Source organism: Gambusia affinis, linkage group LG07 (genome assembly GCF_019740435.1).
Source record: "Gambusia affinis linkage group LG07, SWU_Gaff_1.0, whole genome shotgun sequence".
Classification (NCBI taxonomy): domain Eukaryota; kingdom Metazoa; phylum Chordata; class Actinopteri; order Cyprinodontiformes; family Poeciliidae; genus Gambusia; species Gambusia affinis.
The window spans coordinates 11,887,191-11,911,217 of NC_057874.1; the positions used below are offsets into that span (position 1 = coordinate 11,887,191).

General features: G+C 38.6%; 1 protein-coding gene across 1 annotated transcript; it reads left to right on the forward strand.

The window, feature by feature from the left end:
* Positions 1–256: 256 nt before the first annotated feature.
* Positions 257–9,776, forward strand: gata2b (GATA binding protein 2b). Its single transcript, XM_044123373.1, has 6 exons — positions 257–414; positions 623–1,035; positions 1,434–2,030; positions 3,775–3,920; positions 7,351–7,476; positions 8,788–9,776. The coding sequence occupies exons 2-6, from the start codon at positions 807–809 to the stop codon at positions 9,067–9,069; spliced, it is 1,380 nt and encodes a 459-aa protein (XP_043979308.1). The 5' UTR covers positions 257–414; positions 623–806; the 3' UTR covers positions 9,070–9,776.
* The last annotated feature ends 14,251 nt before the right edge of the window (positions 9,777–24,027 follow it).

Consider the following 24,027-nt stretch of genomic DNA (forward strand, 5'->3'; position numbering starts at 1 on the left):
TATCGCCCAGATACAAACACTTTTAGTCAATTTATTGCAGAAAAAAACGTTACATTTTCTATTGGAAATGAATTTCTGTTGTTATTTATTAAATTACGCAAAGTCTGACAGTCAGACAACGTGCATTCATGACTATAATAGAAATATCCCTCCGTGATTTTCTGGCCAGAGATTTTGCCTCTGAGGTTTTGTATGGAGGCAAACTTCAATTGGCTGGGTCCCAGCCAATTTAGACTCCGCCCTTGACTCCTTAACTAGGCTGGCCCCGCGCTGTCAGCCGCAGTTATGCGCGTTGGTTTTAGTCCCTGCGGACGCAGCTTACTCTGACAAACACTGACTAATAGACGGCCTGCAGCGCGACGCGGAGACAGGGAGCCTTTTCTCCAAAGAGGTCAAAAACACCAGCCTGAATAGGTAAGGCATGTTTATGTTACTGTCACGTTGAGCAAGGCCGCCTGCTGAGCGCTTAAAGTAACAGTGCACACCGATGTGCGTCTGTAAGTGATGAGATTTTAAAACGCATCCATTCAGATTTGTAAAAACGGCACCACTTTCACCAAGAAGCATGCAAACATCTTAAAGCGCAACTTTAAAGTGTTAACTACATGTTCGCTTCTTGCAGGTTTTCTCCATGCCCAAGAGAGGAAATTAAGCCAGAACATCAGTAGTCTTAGGGAGCCCATGGACACTGCCAAGAGCTCTTAAAAGGACGTTATTTTTAAGAATCTCCCTGGATATTGATTCTCTTGATTAATAATAAGAAAAGGCGCTTCGGGGAACCTCCAGAGAGAAAGAGAGAGTGAGAGATGGATGTAGCGGCTGATCAGCCCCGCTGGATGCATCCCCACGCAGCCATGCTGAACGGACAACACCCGGACTCTCACCACCCCGGCCTGGGTCACAGCTACATGGAGCCCACCACACAACTGCTCCCTCCAGACGAGGTGGACGTTTTCTTTAATCACCTGGACTCGCAGGGAAACCCTTACTACCCAAACACTGCCAGGGCCAGGGTGTCCTACAGCCAAGCGCACGGTAATTTGAATAAAATACAAATAGGTCTTCTCACAAAGTTCACACTGTAACTATCACGTATTTTTATTTTTTATTTTTTTTTTTGCATTTAAACTCTTATTAAGATAATGAAGTTTAGCTTATTTAGCTTACATTATTTTTATTTGTGCAATTTTATTGGAAACAGTAACTCAACGTCGATTTTCGGGGGGGATTATGTTTAAATATGCCATTTAATTACTTCTTTTGGCTTGCCCGTTTTATTTTACTTGAGTAACCTAGGTTACATTATATATTTATGCGCATGTAAATAAGGAGAATGAACCCTCTGAATCAACAAGTCTCCTCGCATCTAAACTCCCTCAACCAACATAATAATTTCATCTTCCTTATAATAAACTTCTGATGTTGTTTCCCAGCTCGTCTGACGGGGACTCAGGTCTGCCGGCCTCATCTCCTCCACAGCCCGGGGATTTCATGGCTGGACGGAGGGAAAGCAGCCCTGTCGGCCCACCACCACAACGCCTGGGCCGTGAGTCCGTTCAGCAAGCCCAGCCTGCACCACCCGGGCTCCGCTTCCCCCGCCGCCCTCTCCGCCGTCTACCCGTGCAGCAGCAACTCAAACGCGGCTACCGCATCTTCTTTGACGCCGCCGTCCCAAACCAACTCCCACCTGTACACCTTCCCCCCTACACCCCCGAAAGACGTCTCCCCAGACCCGGGAGCCGTCTCCCCTTCCTCCGCCGCCGCGGTCCGGATGGACGAGAAGGAATCTATCAAATACCAATTGTCTTTATCGGACAGCATGAAGATGGAGGAGTCGAGTCCGCTCCGAAGCAGCCTGGCCTCAATGAGCGCCCAGACCCCATCCACGCACCATCACATACCGACGTACGCCTCCTACTCTCTCCCAGCGGCCCACGACTACGGCGGCAGTCTGTTCCACCCCGGCAGCCTGCTGGGCTCCTCGCCCGGCTTCACCCACAAGAGCAAGAGCAAGGCGCGCTCCTGCACCGGTGAGCAAACACCAAACATCAGTCCAAAATCCAAAATAAATTCAAGGATATTAACTCTTAGAAAGAAAGGAAAAAAGAAAGAAGGAAGGGAAAAAAAGAGCCTGCATGTGTAGAAAAGGCTGCCTGTAGGTTTCATGATGATTTTATGGAGGGTCTGCAGGTTGGGATTTTTTAAAGTTCAATCAGATAATAAAGAGAACCAGGTTAACTCTGTTTTTAAATTTATATTATAATGAGCATGATCGACATGTGTATAAACCATGGTTGGTATTAAGGGTCCCGGCCAATTTGCCCGTTGTCATTTTGTGCTTCTTTACTGTGCATCGTTATATTAACCCTGTTAGATTATTTCTTTTTATTTTATTATTATAAAATAAAAAGTGCCCAGATCTCAACTATGTGCCCAGATCTCAACTATGGTTGAATATAATTGTTTATTGGGGTTTTAATTCAGCTCTATTTAAATCATCTAACTCGTTTGTAAAATATGCAAAATTTCAACTCCGGAGCAAACAAAAACAAAGTGAGCAGCTCAAGAATATCATTTACTACTGTAATATGACCTCAACTACCTTACGAATAGTTTGTAGAAAATTACTTTAATTTTAATCGTTCACGTGAGTACGAAGCGTCCCGAAATTAATTTCGGGTACGAAACGTCAATATCTATTAAGGCACGAAATGACGAAGGGACGAGATCAGCATCAGCAGGTCGGAAAATGTTAAAAACTGACCGCTCTGTTAAATGTATAAAATGATTAATGGCGATTTTTAAAAGGGAGCAAAAACGCAGTTTTATAAAACTAAAAAAAAAAAAAAAAAAGCAAAGAAACATCGTCCACCAATTGGCTGTCTGGATATTCATTAATAACCTATAAATTTTTATGACGAATTTCTATCATAATTTTGTGATGAAAATAAAAAAAAACTCCTCAGCAATGAATAGCTAAAACCTAAAATTCACAATCATTTTAAAAACACAAAACGTTTTTCTTGCAAACTACAGAATTAGTGAGTAGTTTGTATTTGTCTAGGACAGAGGAGAGTGACTTGTAAAACCCTCTTTAGTTAACTGTGACTGTGTAATTACGGCTGAGCTGACTGCAGCTGCAGCTGCTGCAGCAGCAGCAGCAGGTTACAGAGAACTGGATCCGGACCAGAGGTGTGAAAGGAAAATCCACATTCGGAGCTGAGAAGAGTGGGAGCCACAAACCCGATATTTAGACTGGCAGTCACTTCTCTGTTACATAAGGCGCTGTCCTGATTGTTCTGACACTGTCCTGACTCACTCTTATTTGATTACAGACCAGAGATTCAAGCATGCTCCTGGTTTATATGCAGCGTAATTACACACCCAGAAACTTATTCAGCATCAAGTTATTCAGCTTTAATAGAAAGATGCTGATTTCAAGATTAAACAAAAGTTTCTGTTATGATACTGACCTTAATTATTTCCAGTGTGTTTGATTTGTGTAGTGTCAGGGGTAATTTTGAAACAATTGTAATTTCCTTAATCATTTTCAAACATAAGTTATATATATATATACATACATATATAACGTATAAGTGCTCTGCTTCACTGTTGAGATTTTAACACACAACTCTATGTATTGCTGCAGGAGCAAAATAAAACTGAAGAACTTTGTGTTTACAAAAAAGAAACAAAAAAAATCACCCATTTGACTTAATAACTTAATTTCTTCTTGATAAACTGACCTGTGTGTGCATGCCTGTTCCTTGTCAGAGGGCCGTGAGTGCGTAAACTGCGGAGCCACCTCCACGCCCCTGTGGAGACGGGACAGCACCGGACACTATCTGTGCAACGCTTGCGGCTTGTACCACAAGATGAACGGCCAGAACAGACCTCTCATCAAACCCAAACGCAGGCTGGTGAGTCCCCCACCCTCTCTGTACAGAAGCCAACGTCGCTGTGTGTGCGTGTTTTGCGAGAGGGAGTACATAAAGAGAGTGTAAGGTGAAGGGTGAGGGGAGAGGGAACAATTCCTGGAAAGTTATATTTTCCCAATCAGTTTCCAGGAATTGTGCTTCTCGCTCACCTTTTGCTCCTTTGGCTCAGGCAGCAAGCAGAGAGAGGCCATCTGTGTTGTTGGTGTTATCATTATTACAACCACCTCTGATACTGTCATTGATAGCAGGCCAGATGGACTTTGGTTCAAACGAAACACTTAATTCTGCTGTGTGCTACTTAAACCTGGAACTAAAAATGTAACATTGGCTGACATGTTGAAAGGAGAGTGCTGCTCTGCTCCCAGTAATAAAGGTTTGGGTGAAATGTTATTATTTGGCTATTACTTCACACACGGTGATATTAACTGTTTTGGAGATTGTAAAAAGTCATCCCATCTTCCAGATGATGATCTTTTAAAAGTCATAGTTAATGCAATGGCTGAACACAGGTTTGTTTGTCTCAGGAAACATTTTAAAAGATTTTCAGCTGCATTTGAAATCAGCATCAGAGATCATGTGCTGTCCTTAAATATCAGTTTTGGTGATGGGAATAAGCAAACAGCTTAGAATGTGATAATAACCAAACAGAACTGAATAGGATGAGTAAAATAGAAAACAACGAGAAGGAACAGAAAACAACATTACCAGGTAGAATAGAATATTAATAATTTTTTTCATCCATGTTTATGTCCATTTCACAATAATATAAAATCAAGAAATGGGTCTTCTATACATGTAAATTTACCTGCATGAAAAACCGATACAAAGTAAAAAAAAAAAAACAACCAAAAAAAAACCACAAAAAAACTTTCTATTTTAACCCAAAAAAAGTTTTGAAAGAATGAATGTTGCTTTATTATTCAGTTTTGAATCTATCAGATTAGTAGTGATGCAACCTACTTATACTGGGATGGAAAATGACAAAAAAATATATACATATTTTTTGAAGATTTACCAAAATGTTTAAGTTCAGCGGTTTGTTCTCTTTGTTTTTACATGAAAAACAAAGCATCAATGTTGCAACCTCAGATAAAATCCATGAAAAAAAATTACAACATGAAAAAACCCCAGTAGTTTGAATAAGATGATGAACAGTAAAGAGGTCTCCTTCACCTGCATTAAGGAGCGCTTGCTTACGCATATGAACTGATCCTTTTAAAAATAAAAACAATAGAAAAACAACCGCCTGTTTCATACAAATTGTACGACCTTTCCCCCCTCCTCCATGTTCTCCCCGACTCTGGCTCGGCCCATACATGCAGAAACAGTCATATATCAGCTCTGTCTTCCGTATGCAGCTCGGCCCGGGGTCGCAGCGCCGCACCGTGCCTTTCGCTCAGCGGCGGCAGTAGCAGCAGCCTTCCAGTTGTTTCCTATCCGGATGCCTGACCGCTCCAGATAAAGCTACACGGCTTCCTCCTCTGGCCTCCTAACTACAGGGCTACACCTCAGTTTTTTAGTGGTCAAGCTTTCCGTCCACCACAGAGACAGAGCAGCGCAGGGAGTTAAGAAAATATAGGCGCAGCAGGGCATTTTTGGAAGATGACATATGTGTCAGAGGGCATCGTTTAATTATACTATGCAAAAAAAGCAACAACAAAAACATTACGCAACAACAACAAACAGATTTTATGTTTACATCCTCTAACATAATGTAAATCAGGAGTCAAATTAATGTGTCCGCAAAATAAACAAGGCTTGATTTGTAAAACTGCTGCTGCACTGACTAAACAATCTGTTGGATTTAATTGATAAAAAAAAAATTAACAAAGTGCACTCATTTGATTGATCGATTCTAATCAATACTTCTGGTTCATGGTTTTAAGTTAAACAAAATAGGATACTATTTAAAGATACTTTAAAAAATTAGCTAAATTCCAACATTGTTATTCAATTAGATTGTAATTGTTTGGTGATGTTAAAGAGGCAAAAAATAAGAATATGCAAATAACCTCTAAAATGTTAAACTTTTTAAATCGACGGTGTTAGTTAGGATGCATACCTAATTAATGTAAACCATAGATACAGTGTGCTTTGTGTGCATGGTTTGTTCTACACAGGGGCCAACAGGGGCCAGTGCCCCAGTAGAACTGGTTCTGGCCCATTTTGTGGCCCCTGTATGGAAGAAATAACACAAAATAAGTTTCTTATTTTATGCACTCCCACAGAAACAATATATAATTAGCCTCTTTGACCAATTATGTTTTTACCTTCAGAGTTTTACTTCAACAATGAATTAAAAATTATGGTGTTGTACTTTTAGCTTCAGCCACAGTGTGACAGGGTCACAGTTCTCATCTGTTAGGTCAGGGGTCTGCAGACTGCAGCTCTGGAGCCATGAGTGGCTCTTTGGCTCTGTGCCTCATTTATTATAATAAACAATGAAATATTGATCTGTTTTTTTCATCCTGTAGATCCATGAACAAGACACTGTGCCCTTCCTGGATCCCCTTGCTAAATTTGGCATAGAACCCAAATTTAACATCCTATATTTGCAATGAGTTCCTCAGACTCAACAAAAAGCTCTGTTAGCTAGCAAGTTTGACTTTAACATTAGCACTTTAGCAAGATGAGATTAGCTTCTTGCTTCAAAGCACATAAACCTTCTCAACTACAAGTTAGGTAATAGTCTTTAGCTTTTATGAAGCTCTTATATTGAATCATGTCACAATTCATTAAAATATATCATGATATAAACCAAAACTAACAAATGAGAGTGGCTAATAGTTCGCTGAGTCAAAGTCTGTTAAATTATTTATCTCATTATTTAGGTTTGACTTCTTATCTAAGTAAAATGGTTAATTTCATTCAAATCTATTCAATCTTGATTATTGTATTTGCAAACTAACATGATTTATCAAAATGTAAACAATTTATCTGGCTAATATTATTCAATCCATACCAAAAAACCCTTCTCACAATGTAAAGACAAAACTCACATGTAAATATGAGCAGTGCCTTTGTCGTCTTTTGCATGAAACTAAATGATTTATAAAGGTTATTGTTTTATGTTTTACACACAGATCCAATTCAATTCCAGTAATATGAAAATACACATAAATAAAGGAATGCAGTGCATGTTCACTAATAACAATTATGCCACACAGACAGGTTCAGATTCTGTAACGTTCAGTAAAAATTTAGTCATTGCCTTCATATGGTTAATTTATGTCACGTCACTTCTTTGCAGCTACTGTAAATAACAGCAGTATGATCAAGTTGGCAAAGCAGACTTTTTTTTTCTTTTTTTTTTTACAGAAATAGAAAATTAAATGTGTTCTCTCAAAGTCTCATTGCTTGTCTGCTTTTGGTGTTCAGCACCAATCAAACCTGAATCTTAATTAATTTGCAGTCGGCTGCCAGACGAGCGGGGACCTGCTGCGCTAACTGTCAGACGAGCACCACCACACTCTGGCGGCGCAACGCAAACGGAGACCCGGTGTGCAACGCCTGCGGCCTCTACTACAAGCTGCATAACGTAAGTTTCCTTTGTGTCCTTGGTGTCAGCTCATTATGAAGCTGGGTGGACGTAAAGTAAACGGCTCCATTGATGGTCGAGTATTTAGACAGCAATGAAAAATAGAGAGAAGAGGAAGAATTGAGGGGTTTCCTATTCGGACACTGTTGCTCTCCTTGGTGTTTTCTTTCTTTGTGTGGTATTGTTTCCATGGTAGGCGTAATTCTCTTGAGAATAACAATGGTGGGACTGTTGTGTATTTAGGAAGCAAAACACACCACTTCACAGAAAAACGTCATTCTTTATCGTTATCTTATATAATACTCATGGTCAACAAATGCACAGTTTGGTTTTGAGATGTACTTACTAAAACTTAAAGGCCCATGATGCCTTAGAAAGATACACAATCATTGTTTTTGAGAGTATTGCTTATGTCCAGTTCTGATCAAGTTTCTGTGTTAACCAGCTGACCAAACACTCTGGACAAACTGAATTTCAATTTAAATTTGATGTGATAGTCGTCAGATAAACAATTAGAAAACCCATCATAATCTGAAAGGGATCAAGCTTATTTTTGAAAAATTACAAGATGGAAAATTATTAGAGCACAATATGAAACCAAGGGTTTTGACAATCTTTTTAGAGGCCAAAACACATACTTTCAATCCTAAACGCATTTAAGGCGATTTACATTGGGAAAGTTCCACAAGCTCACACATCACATTTCTTTCTTTCTTTGTTTGTTTGCTTTGATGAATAAACTAAAGCAGAAATTTAGCACTACCTTTGCTGCTCTTTACAGATGAACAAATCCTGGTATTAATTGGTTAATTGGGGGGATATTTTCTCAGGTATCAATCCTGCAGCTTAATGAACATTCTGATCATAGTTGACCAATAGTATTACAGTGTTGCTGTAACAAAAGAGACGGGCGCTGTTCCTTCAGCTTCCACATCTGTACTTGTCCAAACACTCAAGTTAATCAGCCAGCAGACTAGTAGTGCAAAGCAACAAGTGGGGGAGGGGCAGCACTGACTTACTCCATGCTTTATACAGCTGGGGAACCTTTAGTTCTTCTGGCACTTCAATATCTTAAAAACTTGCCATGCATTGATACTGGTAACCAGCACGTATCTGAACGCCACTTGGACACTTGAACATACTTGTATTCTGTTGGGTGAAATCTTTTTATAGTCTTAAAGATGAATCTTTTCCTCTGATGATAGATAACTAGATATGACCCAGATAAAGCCTCATGCTTATACAAATGTTCTTATGCAATTTCTAATTAAAGGCATGACTGACCTTCTCTTCTTATCCTCGTTTCAACAGGTGAACCGGCCTCTTACCATGAAAAAGGAGGGAATACAGACTCGCAATCGGAAAATGTCCAACAAGTCCAAAAAGAGCAAGCGGGCCAGCGACAGCTACGAGGAGTTTTCCAAAAGTCTGCATGACAAGAGCTCCTCCTTCACCTCTCTGGCCGGTCACATGACCATGGGCCACTTGCCGCCTTTCAGTCACAGTGGACACCACATGCTCCCCACGCCCACCCCTATTCACCCGTCATTCGGACACCCGCACCACTCCAACATGGTGACAGCGATGGGCTGAGGAGACAGGATTTTAGCATCCTGAAACGGTTTCATGTGAGGGGATAAGAGTCTGAGTAAAAAACAGGACGTAAAGACCTGCTGACGTGCAACACATGTCTTTATTGACCATGTGTCTTGATTGATTATAGAAGTCACACATTGTGAAAGGAAAGGCCCTTTTTCTCCTCTATCAACAGGTACCGAATTTGCTGGAGAAACATTGGGCCTTCTTATTTTTTGTTACGTTTTTTTTTTTAAATCCAGGCACATAAAACGTGTATTTGCACCATGTAGTTTTGTCCCCACTGACTGCCTGAACATCGGCACAGCTCAACATGTACTGAGCAGGTTCCCTAGTAACTGTGAATATTGTAAATATGTGAGACTGGAGGGTGCATCCCAGGCAGAAAAAAAAAATCCTTTTACCACTTAAAAAATGCTGGCTTTTTGGCTCATGGACGATTTTAAAAGCAGTTTTCCACAAGAGGAAACAATAAAGGTTTATGAACTTTAATGTTAACACTGTTTACTATAAATATTGTTATTGTAATTAATATTGTTATTCAGATAATTTATTTTCACTATTGTTTCCTCTTTTGTCTATATCATCTGATTTATAATATGGATACTGTTATCACAGTTATGAGTATATTTTTTAGCTGAGGCGCTTTGTCTGAACTGGTCAACCTTTATACTCTAACAAATAAAGAGATTAAGTTCACTATACCATCTTTCCTGCCTGTTCAGTGCTGCGAGTCTTCGGGGTGAAAATGGATTCTGACGCATATGGACAAAAATGTACAAAGATGAAAAGAATAAATAGCAGAATAAATAAATACATAGATGTCCATCACCAATTCACAGTATCAGTTTGACGGATTTGGTCCTATGTGCATTTTAGTTCTAAAATATGTTGCGGAAAAAGCCTTTAAACTATCAACGTGGAAGAGTGCGTCAATAATTTCTTCACAGTTAAGTCTGAGGTAGCAATATACCAAATGTAGCAAAAGAAGTAAAATTTTACTTCTTGGCTGTAAGAAAACATTCTTAGTTTTGTCAATTTTAGTGGATTTTTGGAGGAAAGGAACCACAGCTGCCCACAAATAGCTGAAATTCTCAACTACTTAAGATCTCTTCCAACACTTATTACTGTCTATTTTATTAATTTAAACACCAAATAAATCTTTGCATGGATTAACATGCACAGTGGAAACCTTCTTAGTACTACCGCAGAACTTAAAGACTACAGTTTTCTTGATCTCCTTTTATGAAGGTTCAGCTAATCAGTGTCAAGAAAAATGAATGACTTTGCAAATGCCAATAGCATTTCAAGTAGCAACTTACCTAGATATGTCAGCTTCCCAAGCTGCATTTCCTGTCAAATATCTCAGTTATGCTCGACAAAATACAATCACCAATAAACGATTGTTTCACAAACAATTTGTTTGTCAAATAATTGGTGCTATTCTGTATACTCCTATGAAGAAGCCTACAACTTTATGCGTTTTTATTTGGACATGTGGAAATTTTATATTACTTTTAGCAATACTGACGAATTAAAGTATTATACCAACAATTAAAACCTTTTAAATTTGTTGGTGGAATGTGAAAAAATGTGGTGAGGTATAAGTTGGGACACCACCACATTCATTCAAAATTATATACATGACATTGAGATGGGACACACCAGGCGCATGTGAACATAACATCATTATCCAGCATTGTCTAAAGAGTTGCTGATGGCCTTCACAAGGAATGTCGTCGTAGGTTATGAGGCTTTGAAAGTAATTGGGAATCATCAAGGGCACAAGCAAAGGAAATTCAAAACAACTGCCTGTTTGTCGAGGTCTGACTTTTCCAGCAAGTTCAGCCTGAAAGCTGGTGGAACGAAAACCTCCAGCATGAGCTGAAACCCCAGGAAACAACTTTAATAGCAAAGGTTTGGGCCTGTCTTCTTCATCAGTGTGCAGTGAGGAAAGATTTGCTCTCTGAGAATAATACGAACGCGAAACTAATTTTGAAATCCTCTCCTACCGCCACACTAGACTGGTAGAAATCTCCAACTAAAATTGCTCCAGGTAAAGACGGTAAGATGGGATAACATAGTGGTATACCAGGCGAGGTGAAGGTTCCAGCAGGAAGACCCAGGACACGATGGAGGGACTATGTTTCCTGGCTGGACTGGGAACACCTTGGGATTTCCTAGGAGGAACTGGTCCAAGTGGCTGGAGAGAGAGAAGTCTGGGCCTTGGGGCAACAGTGGGGTCCAGACTGAGACAAGACCAAGGACAACACAGAATGAGTGACAAGTCTTGTGTATCATAATGATACAAGTTAATACAAGTGGAATAAAGAGTACTTTACATCATTAGTTGTCAAAGTGGGCAGAAAACCTTCCCAAGGGTGGATAGAAACTGAAGCTCTGACTTTCTTTAAACAAGGTTATGTTAAAACATCATCAGCAGTCAATAGTTTACCTGCTGTAGATAAAAACTCTCATTTCTCTGCAATAATCCAGATTAGTTGCTCCCAGAGACTGAAGCTAGCCACTAGTCTGAGCAGGGCCAACAGGGACTCCTGGCTGTGGTATGCTACCAGTGAGCTCCCATGTGAAACACACACTGCAGAGCAAATCGTGTTAATCAGAGTCGTAATCTGACTCAAATGGCTGAGTGGCATAAGAACTGCTGGAGCAGCCAGTGCTAAAGACTCCAGACAACCTGATCGCATAAACCAGTGGACGCAATCCTTCAAAACTCTCGTATCGTTCTCTAACTCAGTGCAACCACTTTCCTTGCTTGTCTGTCATCATGACTTCCTCTTTCTGTCTGTTATGTGTTCTTGGTGTACCATGTTTCAGATTTCATCTTGTTCTCCCCCCACTGGTTTGTTCAGTGCCACAGGGACGTCTGCTCTGAACTGTTGTATATTCTGCAGGTCACTTAAAGGTCAGCTGAAAGGCAACATAAACAGCAAAGACACTTGGCCTCCAGCCAAAAACTCCTCTCAGTGATTGGGTCCTAAGGGCCTTGCTTACTGACAGTAAAGTTGCTTGTTTGATGGTCAAAAGACTGGGTCAAAGAAAACAGTGCTGCTGTTTATAGATGTGTGCTTTCTTTTATGCTGAAATTGTGTCTTTAAATCACAAAGATAATGTGAGTAAATGTATAATTTCATTACCTTTTTGGAAAAAATCACTCTGCATTCTGTCCACTTGTTGATAAATAGTTACTCCCTTTTTGATAAACTATAAATTGGCCAGTGATGGGGAGGCAGGCCAGGATCTGCCTCACCTGTCATGGAAAAATAATATATAATAATAAGATCATTTATATTGCTATTTTCACCCTGTAGTTTGTACTATAAAGTACTTATTTTTCATTTAGCTTAACCAATTCTGATTATTTTTTCTTCAAAATTTCTGGATTTTTGCATTTTCCCATTCAATTGCTCAGAAGCGAAGCCGGTGAGCCTCACCTGGGATTGCACAACCTCTGCTATCTGCACTGGCTGCCATTCTGTGAGAGCTTGCTCCTCCTGTCTGTAGTCGCCAATAAAATGGCTTAAAAGCATTTAATGTATGATGTGATTTTCCATAATTTAGCTTATGTATGATTGAATGAGAAATTTCACTTCCTAGATGTCAATGGAGACATTCTCCAAAAGACTTTCAGCTTTTAGATGATATTTTGTGTTGGTCCATCCCATACATTAAAGAAATATAAGGTGAGAAAAAGTGAAAGAGTTCATGGAGTCTGAATATTTTTGCAGGGTACTGCATGTGCATTTTGTTCTGTCACTGAGTCTGGGTATTTGAAGCAGGAACAAAGGATGCAAGTTGCTTTGCTCCAGCAAACACTGACATATATGGGGCAAGGAAAGAGCTAAGTACCTGAGATGTTTTGTCCTTCCTTCCCACTGTCCTCCCGTCCCGGCCTAGATAGCCCGCCTCTCGGATTTCCTCAAGGCTGAGCCTTGGGCTCTTTGTCAACTGTGTTATAAGATAGTGGGGCCCAAACGCCCAGTCCCACGGGCCCTAACACACAGGACATTAACCCAGTGCCTACAGTGTAGTACTGTCAGGCAGATGTAATTCTCCCTCCCTCTCTCCTGGAGCCTCCCTCCACCTTTCATTGGCGCAACAGGCAAAAGAAAAGAGGTGATTGTTTGGGGACAAGAGGGATGAATTTGTCTGCCTCAGACAGGAGAAGAAAGGCCGTTTGAAAGGGACTTGTCAGTAGTCGTGGATCAGGTGGTTGGAGGGTGTTCCACTTCTCAGAGAAAACGCACCATGTGTCAGCACGTTCTACCTCTTTCTGCCAAGTCTACAGCCATTCTGTGTTTGCATCAGTGTGGATTGAAATATACATTTTGATCCAAAGTTGTTATAATTTACATATTTCATTTGAACTGCCTTCTTTCAGCTGCTTTGCTCCTTTACCAAAGAAAAACCATTTACCTGGACACAGTCATATTTTGATTTCATTATTTCTGCTTTTCAAATATCAAATTTTAAGAGCCATGATTGTGGTTTACCTTGATGGAAGACAGAACAGTTAGTGACACATTTCCAGACGCAGTCGAGGTATGTACGCAGTCCCCAGAGGATCTGAGAGTTTTGTTGGTGGCTCTAATTTTTCCCCAGGGATCCTGCGAACTGGTAATGCAAGCCTTTTCTTTCACTTGGCTCCTTTGTCATTTGTTACCTCTTAAGATCCAGCCACAGTTTAAATGTTAGCATTCACTGATTCGTACGCCGTACAGATGGGTTACTTTTCCATCAATTCCAACATCTATCGCAGCTTCCTTCAGTAAATCAAACATATTTTTCTTGCAGGTCCTACATCACCATCTGTTTTTTAATCTACCCTTTTAAAGACCGCCTTTGTTTTTGACTCCAGTAATTTAATAAGTTAAAGAAACAAATGATCTAAGGAGTTGCTGTCACACAAAGGTGGGAGTTCTAAATTTCACTAAGGAGCTGATTTAGTATGCCCACCCAGTCCTAAAGCCCTCATTCCACTTGGCACCTGGCCTCTCTTTATCTTGTCTTTACTGGAAAAATACAAAGTCATTTTTTCAGCGACAAGATGGCATTTTAATAGGATCCCAGAGTAAGTATGTGACCTCAGGTGAATGACACAGTAAGTGCTTCCAGGACAAGGGGTCAGTAAAGTCTTCAAAAGAGGCTGGGAGCTGCACTTAAATGGACCCTAAACTTGTGGCTTAAAAGAAACTTGATTTAAATGCTCGCGTTGCTGATTGCTTCTTAACTTTATTTACTGTAGTAATTTTCAAGCGGAAATGTAACCCAAAGTCCTCAACAAGACAAGTGACATAAATAATACATAAATGAATTAGTAAGATAAAAATTGTTCCACCATTTTTTATAGACAGTATAAAGCTGACAATGTAAATACATTTATACTGATACTGGCCAGATAAATGTCAGTGTTTTAGGATACTTTGCATTTTAACCCTCTTTGTGAAATGATGAAGACTTACAAAAAGTGAGTTTAACGTAGGAATTTATCAGGCTATTTATGTATATTTATCTGTCACAAAGTTTATTAGTCATTTAAAATATTTTCCTTTAGCTTTCAAAAGTATTAAACAATGTGCACAAATATGAATGAGTCAATTATAAATGACTATTAATTCTTAATATTGACATTTTAGTAACTTCACTATTGAATTTGTTTACAAGTAGAGGAACTAATTATGTATCTTGTTAAAAAATTATATATATTGATTAGCTATAGAAAACAAAATAACATAAAATATAAGTAGTTAGTGAGAAATTGTGAAAGGAGCTGAGAATTAAAACATATTTTAAGCTGATTAAAGCTTCAAGTCAATGTCTCTCTTTTAAATGTAAACACATCATTTGGAAGCCCAAACATATGTTATCATGACTTTAAAGGAAAATTTGGAGAAGAAAAGCAAAAAGGAGACCTCAACTTTGAATGAGCCAATGCGATTCATCACCTCCAGCCATTTCAGAATCAGCCGAAATCAACACTGTTACTGACTTTGATGCTGCCAGTAAAAAATATCTCGACTCCCAGCGGTTCAGTCATGAAAGTTCTCCGTCACGACAGAACTGGTTCCCATGAACGTCTAAAGGAGTCCCAATAGATTCAAAATGTTTTTGGACACACTTTAATTTAGAGCCATCCAAGAAGGTGATACCTGCGACTTTTAAGTTTCAGCTTCAGGCTTCAAATTAGATTTTTTTTTTAGCTTTCTCGCTATTTATTTGTAACCACAACAAAGCAGCAGAAATAGAACAAAGTTATTCAGATGAAAAGATTTTTATTCAGTCCAGAAGTTTCTTTCTGATAGGTAATGAGAGAGGCATCTCTCAAAAGACACTAAACAATGCAATGAGATTGAAAAAAAAAAAAAAAGGTTTTATCTAAAAAAGCAACAACATCAAAAATACAAAAAAATATTTAAAAAAATAATAAAAATGTTTTTCTTCTGACTACAACTGAAGCTGAGTAAAAGATTTGGAATTTGAAAGAGAAAAATGTATTTTAAGACTTTTAGAACCCATTTTGGTTGCTGCCCTAAATTCAAAACCCATCCATCCATCCATTTTCTTACACCCTTCTTCCCTAATGGGGTCGGGAGGGTTGCTGGTGTCTATCTCCAGCTGCGTTCCGGGCGAGAGGCGGGGTTCACCCTGGACAGGTCGCCAGTCTGTCGCAGGGCAACACAAAGACATACAAGACAAACAACACACTCACACACACACTCACACCTAGGGAGAATTTAGAGAGCCCAATTAACCTGACAGTCATGTTTTTGGACTGTGGGAGGAAGCCGGAGAACCCGGAGAGAACCCACCATGCACAGGGAGAACATGCAAACTCCATGCAGAAAGATCCCCGGCCGGGAATCGAACCCAGGACCTTCTTGCTGCAAGGCAACAGCTCTACCAACTGCGCCACTGTGCAGCCCTAGATTCAAAACCTTTGTGCCAATTTAAAATATCCAACCTCTGTTGTATTGCTTTTTAAAACACGTTTGAGAGTATGGTAGGACTTGAAAACCTTTGTAGTCAGAGCCAGAACTAGTTAATAAATGAGAATCGTTGATCTTTTTCAGTCACTAGACCCAATAAACTTCATGTTCCAGTCCAAATTCCCAAACGCCAGTGGTGATATAAACTGAATTCAGTTTTATGTCAACATCTTAAATCACGACTGCATTTACCTGATGTAACTGACCTTCCGTGAAACAGAAAGCTTCACTTTCATAAAAGTATTATTCAAAGAGCAGCTGTAAGTGGTTGAGTAACACGGAGAACATATGGCTCATCCTGATCAGTTTCCATCAACATGGCTAATCTCTGCTGCCCGCTGAAACAGCCCGTCTATTAGAAAGTGCAGGTTTATGTCAACAAGGGTTACACAGGTATTTTGAACACCCATCCTTACCTCTGAAAATCATTACAAACACTGTCTAGAAAAAAAATTATTTTTTATTTAAAGAGGTCAGCATCACTTACCATAATCTAGTAGGTGTTGCTTACTTTTAAGCCAACTTCAACAGCTACAAAGCTAACTGAAACCAGTCTTATAAATTAGTTATCTGTTACCTGTTAAATACTTCATTATCTTCTCTACAGTTTAATAATTGAACAAGTACTTTAAAGTGAATTTACTGAGAGGTTTCTCTGATACCTCAACTACCACTTGCCTAAGGCACAAGTGGCCACTGCGGCCCAGAAATTCGCAAGCTGCACAATACTAAGAAGAAATATTGTTTAAGTTATATGTTAATTAATGTAAAAACGTTCTTTTCACTTTTGCTTTTTGTGTCTCCAAAACCGCTTAAGTATTTTTTAATAATCCATCTCAGTTTTCCCAATATGTGAATTGTTTTAATGGCTCCCAAGTTAAACTGTGGTTAGGGTTTCATCTACAGGTTCTGGTTTTGAAAGTGACTGGAATAAGCTAGTCAAAGAACAGTTTTATGACATTAATATGAGTTGCAGAGTCCACAGTCCAACTAAGCTCATTGCAAATCTTAGCAGGGGACGTCCATGCAGTTTGCATGCCGTTCCTACAGCATCGAGAAACCCTGATTCCCAGGGTAACATGAGCCTCTACATTAACTGTAGAGATGATTGCACATTTCAGGATCTATGTCATTTTTGTCTGAACCCCTGTCTTGTTCTGCTGGAAAAATCCTCACCACAGAAACTCAAACATTTCTGTCAGTGTTTGAATATGAACTTTTGAAGGTTTTGAAATCTGATTATGTTTGCTATGTTTTAATTAATTTAAAAGGGTTTATTGATCAGATTGTTAAATGAATTTGTTTTACTGAAGAGGTGATAAGCAGTCAATGTCTTGGCTGCAGTAGATAACTTTCTCAGGGTCTTCTTTTTGTATAAATCCAAATTTGCTGACCTTAGAGACTGAAACCGAAAAAAATATCAAGCCAGAGTAACTTTAATTAAATTAATGTAACTATTTTGTAGACTTTTCATGAACAAAGCAAACAATGTTCTGACTATAAAGAACCGAGAAGATTAAATTTCTTTATTTTACATTTATTTATAACACACATTAGTTTTTCTTGCTAACTATTAAATTTTATTTCTGTTGTCGATCTCATACTGTTTCACTATTGAAAGCTCTTCTTTGGATGTAGCTTTTCATTTCTCATCAGGCCTCCCCTCCCATGTTAGATGTAACAGGATCTAAGTTCGGACACAGGGATGACATTGGAGGAACAATCTGCTCTGATTGACGCTTATGTAATAATTGCAGCTGTCATTATTTTTGCATCCAGAAAAGACGTTTATTTTGACTTTAAGTGCACACTGTTCAGTCAAAGAACACAAAGAGTCCAAACTAGAAAGTATAATTACAAAAATCCATATTGAATGCTCTGGAAGTGTTTAAAACATCTAACGTTTGTGTAATCATTTAGAATGCTAAATAAACGCAGCCATGTGAAGATTAGGAAACCCTCTGACATCCTGACCTTTTTACTATCATACTTGGGCATATGAAACAAAATTTAAAAAATGGAACAATAACATAGTTCAAATTATTCAGTGGGTGTCTTTTTATTTAAGAAATAAATTATAATACTAACTCATGTTGTGACCTTCTCCTTGGCTTGAACATTATGTGGCTTATATGGTGACTAATTTGCACTGTTTCAACATCTGATAGTAACTTCTGATTGTTGAAGTGATAGTGACCATCATAGTGAGAGCCAAAGAGCTGATTATTAGTCTGCTACGGGATTACAGGAGGTCTCAAAAGAAATTAAAATGAGCCACTGTACTGTAAGGAAAACAATCAAATGCATGCACTTTCTTGCTGATAAGAAAGTGCATGCAGGTACAGTAAGATAAATAATGCACAAATATTTATATAAAATATCTACATACTGCACAGTTCCATCGAAGATGTGGAAGGAAGAAACCTAAAAAAAGTAAAGGTGAAGACAGACTGGATCTTGCAACTAGACAATGGGCCAAACCATACCGGCTGGGAATCAAGAAATGGAAAGTCTTGTCCTAGTTAAAGTCCAGATCTTGATCTCATAGAAATGCCATTGGGTGACTTGAATTAGGCTGAATATGCATGGAAACCCACAAACATCTTGCAGAGGAAGGTGTCCTAACTTTATCTTCCATTAGATTAGACATCATTTGTTGTTAGACAGCTTTTGTTTAATCAGAACTGCTTGATCATCTTATGCATTTTTATCTTTTATTTCTGTATTATCACCAGAAAAATACAACATATTTACTGTATACTGCTTGTCTTAAAGTGGGACTTGATCCCAGGCATGTTGCTCTTAAAAAGAGAGCTTAAAGCAGGTCCAACAGGATGTGATCCACTTAAACTTAATTTTTAAGACAAAAGAGATTTTCTAGCTCAAATTCTATTTGCAACAAAACTTTGAAATATTTATAATTTGCTCAAGAAGTTGCATTTAGTGCATTTTGTGAAACTCAGATAAAAGTTTGAAAGACTTGTATCTCAAACTTATGTTTTCCACCAACAAAGGCTGTGTTGGCCAGGTAACCAGGGATTTTTGGCAGCTTGGACACGGAAATGATCAGATATTCAAACTGATAAGCTTAAACATTTCCATGACATCAGTTTGACATTTGCTTCGTGTTAGGTGAGGACTTTAAAAAGCTTTTAAATTGTAACATTAGAGATTATGGAAAGGTGGAAGGCTAAATCACCACATTTGCATCCACTAGATATAAATATGGTACTAAACTCTCATTTTACATTTGGAGTTGTTCTCCACTCTTTTGTTAGTAGTGAACTTCATATTTATGTTCATTCCCTTTTGATTAGATTTAAAAACAAGAATATATGATTAGGGTTAGGCAAAAATTTCCGTATTATTTGGAACGACAGTTCCAAATAATATTAAGAATTACACACAAAGTTATAACTTAGCTACTTTCAACTTTGATTACAGACATGCGTAACCTTCTCACCTCACTTTTTAAAAGCTTGAACTCATTGCCTTTTTGACGAGTGCATCTCTTATCAACTTCCATCAATCTACCTTTCATTTCCTCTCCTTTGTGTTGCTTTTTTTTTCTTTTTTCTCCATTCATCATTTCCAAGAAATGATTCTTTAACCCATCAATCAATATGTGCAGCTCCATAATTTTTACACTGTTTACATTTTCCTTATAAAATGATTGATATTATTTATTTTTGAAAATGCACAGCAGTGATGAAGCATTGCTTTAATGGCATCCACATTTAGTTGTACTTCATATGAAATATATTTATATTAGAAGCAAAAACGGTACAGTTAAAAAAAAACAAAAAAAACAAACAAACTGTAGGCTGTTTGGTTTTCATAAATTTAAATGATGAAGACGGCCAAATGGAGGAAGAGGAAAGAGTTGGCTAAAGAAGTTGTGCTGCTGCTCCCACCTTAAAAAAGATTAAACAAAAAACAATGGGTAAAGTTAGCCTTCCTGCGTTTACTCTGTAGATTCCAGTACATAATGTATCAAGTCACGTCATCAACTAAGCGGATGAAAAAAATGGCGACCTCCATGGTTGACAAATATAACAAAATGTCAGAACAGCATTTTTTTTTTATTTGATAGGACAATTACAACATATTTAGGCCAACGTGTTCAACTAATCATGGATCCGTTTAAAACAGGTTGTTCACTCACTGACACCTGCTTAACACAGTTAAATGGGGTGAGGGATGGAAACCAGGCCAAAAGAAACTGGAGACAGAGATGTGAGTTCGGAGAGAAAAAGATCCAGCAGAAACAGACATAGATCTTCCTCTGCTGTAGAATCTGCTGCATCTCTGACGTTGCCTTCCTACAGCTCCAGCACCGTCTTTTCTGAGCAAATAATTTAAAAACTAAACACTCTGCACTGTGGATGAGCTGGTAGCACTGTTGCCTTGCAGAAGGAAAGTCCTGGGTTCAGGCCCAGTCTGTTTTCCTCGCATACTCCACAAACATGGCTGGTTTGATTGCGTTTAGTTGTGAGTGTAAGCATAGTTGTTTGTCTTGTGTGTCTACTTCATTGTCATGCGATAGATTGGTGACCAGTACAAAGTGTACAATGCCTGTGCCATGACTTTACCAGGAATCCTTCCTCCTTCTTCCACTCTACAGTTTTGTTTTAGGTGAGTAGATTGTGTTAGAGATATAAGTTTATGTTACAAATCTATCATAGTCTATGAAAAAAAACTAATAAAAAATTGTTGCCAAGCTGTTTTTGTGTTTTCTCCCAGTATAACCAAGTGTTTTCCACGTTTTGTCTGAGTTTCCTACAAACTCAGACATCATGCAATTCACAGGAATTTTTGCCCTCATTAAAACCTTTGAATATTGCTGGGGTGCTGGTTATTCTTATTTTTGTAATTCTTTCAACCACTCACCCATTCACTCTTCTTCTTTCTTTTTTTTAACATTGGATTTATGCGCACTACCTTCTTCTTTAGTTTCTTACCACAGTCTGAAAATGGACTAACTGGTGGCGTCAATTTTCACATTAAGACTTAAGTGTGGCATTTTGTGATGAACTGAAACTATTCAAGACAATCTCCATCACTGATTGTGAACATAAAGTTGAATACTGTCCACAGTTTTCAGAGTTCATTTTGAAAAAAAAAAAACAAGACACTGAAACCATGTATATATATATTTTTTAGTTTGTGTTTATTTCACACAAAATCTCAACAAAATAAATTAAAGCTTTTGGTTGTAACAAAAAGTGAAAAGAGTGTAAATACTTTAACATAAGCACTTTAACATGGTCTATAGCAGAACAAGGTGGTGACAAAGTGGAAGAGATTTGGACGATATCAGCCATTACAAAATAAATATCAGGCAGTTTCCTATTTCTTCTTTAATCTGAAAGGCTCCCAGTGAACATCTAAAGCTTTTTTACATTCCTCTTCATTCATATCCTTCTTCAGGTTTGTTCTCCAGACCTGCTGATGTGGGAGTCAGATAGCGTCCCAGCAGCCTCCTTCTACGCTGTTCCATCAAGCAACAAGCAGACGGATGGGGGTAGGAGGCCGGATTCAGCACAATGCGCTTACTGTACCAGTGCTGAAGCAGAGGGGCCACACTTAGGATGTCACATCAAGTTGACCCCCATCAGACGTTGGCCTTGAAGAACCTCACTCACACAAAATGTAGAGTGAAATCCAAACAGCGATGTGACAAAAATATTCAATGCTGTAATGCAAACCTCATCTCAACAAACAGGCACGTGAGAGTTACAACCCCACATCTATAATGTGAGCACACATTCAGTGTGAGAGTTTCACACAGTAAGCCTGGCCTTATTCGAGCTCACAGAGTGAAAGGGAATCCATCTGACTTCTCTAAACTCAATCTTTAGTGCATAAAGCACGATCAAACTGCTCACTTACACCTTCTTTTTGTACTTTTTATTGTCATTTTAAAAAATACTTCCTTCATGCACCAGTGCCCTAGGCATATATGGGAAGAATATTGTTCAGATTGCTGTGACAATACAGCTAAGGGGCTTCAGGACAATCGCTGTGTATTGAGTGACTCACTGAGGTTATTAGTCCATGTTCTGAAATCTCATACTCAGCTTTTCCATTCATCTCCACCTGTAAATTAAACCTTGTTCTGTGATGTGCTACTTTTACACCTCATGACCAAGAGAGTGTGGGCACAGCAGTATAACCATACCTTCACTGGAAGTTTAACCAAACTTGTCATTCTTATATGAGGTTGTGTCCTGAAAGGAGAATTCAGGTTAATATTGAAAACTGTAGTCAAACCGAGGCTCATCTTTGTAATTGACTGTATTAACTTTCAAATGTCTGATTTGCTTAAATTGCTTTCTCTAGTGATGATAGATTAATTGAAAGTTGACCTATTATGCTTCTTTGAACAAGTTAGAATAGATCTATGGGCTATAAAAAAACAGGTTCTTTACATTTTTTGCACAAAATCATTCTTAGGTAATGAGATTTCAGTCTGGTCACTTCAGGGTAGTTTGATATACTTTCAGAATAAGATGTTTCAGATCTTCTTGTCACTTTAAATCCAAATAAGCTGCTGCTGGCCACGCCCCCAACTCAACGTATACACACATGAAAATGGCTGCAAATAGATGCGCAATTATAACATCATACATTTTTGAAAAGCAAAAGTGGAGCCTCCTGCACATCCAAGACGAATGCAGCAAGAGGTTTCTGCATTCTTGGTAAGACAACAACAATACACTTCTTTTCCAGCCGACATTGTACAGCACATGCAACGGTAAAAAAAATTTGACCAAATGTCCACGAACTCTGCTTGGGTTGCTAGGTGATGGACTGGGCTTGCCTGGGGTTGCTAGGTAACAATGCTGTGTGACTCAACAATAGAAAAGGTTATGAAGTGGCTAATTTTCTGGACACTAAAAATTTTGATTTATTGCCAGAAATACGATTGGATGGGTTTTTTTTAAGCAGCTAAGATTCAAATGAATGTATAAAAATGCACAAAAAGTGAATTTTACATTATAGGTCCCCTTTAAGTTACTTACAAAGTTGGTGAAAAGAAATGATAAGCTTGTGATGGACTGGCCACCTGTCAAAGGTGGGGTGTACTTTGTTTCTCACCCTGGGGGTCAGTGGGGATTTCTGACTCCTCTATCGGCTCTAGAGTTATGCACTGATGGCACAGTTCAGAATTTTGAATGTCATGACTTTTCTGCAACTTGCAGACTATTTCTCAGCAGTTTTGGGCTATCTCTATTTTGTGCAACATTAAAATGCCCTCCGTAAAACAGCCGGTGTTTCTCTAACATATTTTGAAATATAATTTCTTGATATAAACGTTAGCAGTATTAAATGTGCCAAAGAAATGCTAAAATTGGCAAGGAATAAATTAGATCAACCCCACATTTATTTCCAAAAAAACCTCTTAAAACTGAAATATGGAGGTGGAGGTTTCTTTGTGTTGTAGATGCTTTGCTGGACCATTTACCATCAAAAACTGGTAGAGGGCTGCATGAATCCTCTCCATTAAGTTACGTCAACTTCATGGGTTAACACTGGCTGTTATTGTTCCAATTTTTTCCTCCGTTTGCTGAAATTTTTTGCTTAACAAGCCAAAAATTAAATGATCTGTTTTCAGTCACCTCCTCCTTCTAAGAATAGAAATCAACATGCTACCATTTTATTTGAAAAAATGTAACATGTACTAAAGTGTCCCTATTCTTTTTTTTTTTAACATAAACATCAGTTGTAGGCTACAGAAAAGAAAAAAAGATGCTCTTTTCATCTACGGCTTTTGTGCCTGAACATCTTCAAGGACTTTACGTGCCTCGAGACTTTGTGGTAATCACCCATTCACCCTTTATTCTCCATTTTCTCCGGCTTTCTTTTTTACGTGCGGTCTCTATTGTGTGACACAGATTACATGGCACACACTCTCCAATGACTGCATCATTCTTACGTGTGTGTG

Excerpts from the sequence above, each read along its gene's own strand:
- gata2b (XM_044123373.1), top strand. The coding sequence starts at position 807 with ATGGATGTAGCGGCTGATCAGCCCCGCTGGATGCATCCCCACGCAGCC. Across the intron at positions 2,031-3,774 it reads CAAGGCGCGCTCCTGCACCG|AGGGCCGTGAGTGCGTAAAC; the intron begins GTGAGCAAACAC and ends GTTCCTTGTCAG. Across the intron at positions 3,921-7,350 it reads TCAAACCCAAACGCAGGCTG|TCGGCTGCCAGACGAGCGGG; the intron begins GTGAGTCCCCCA and ends ATTAATTTGCAG.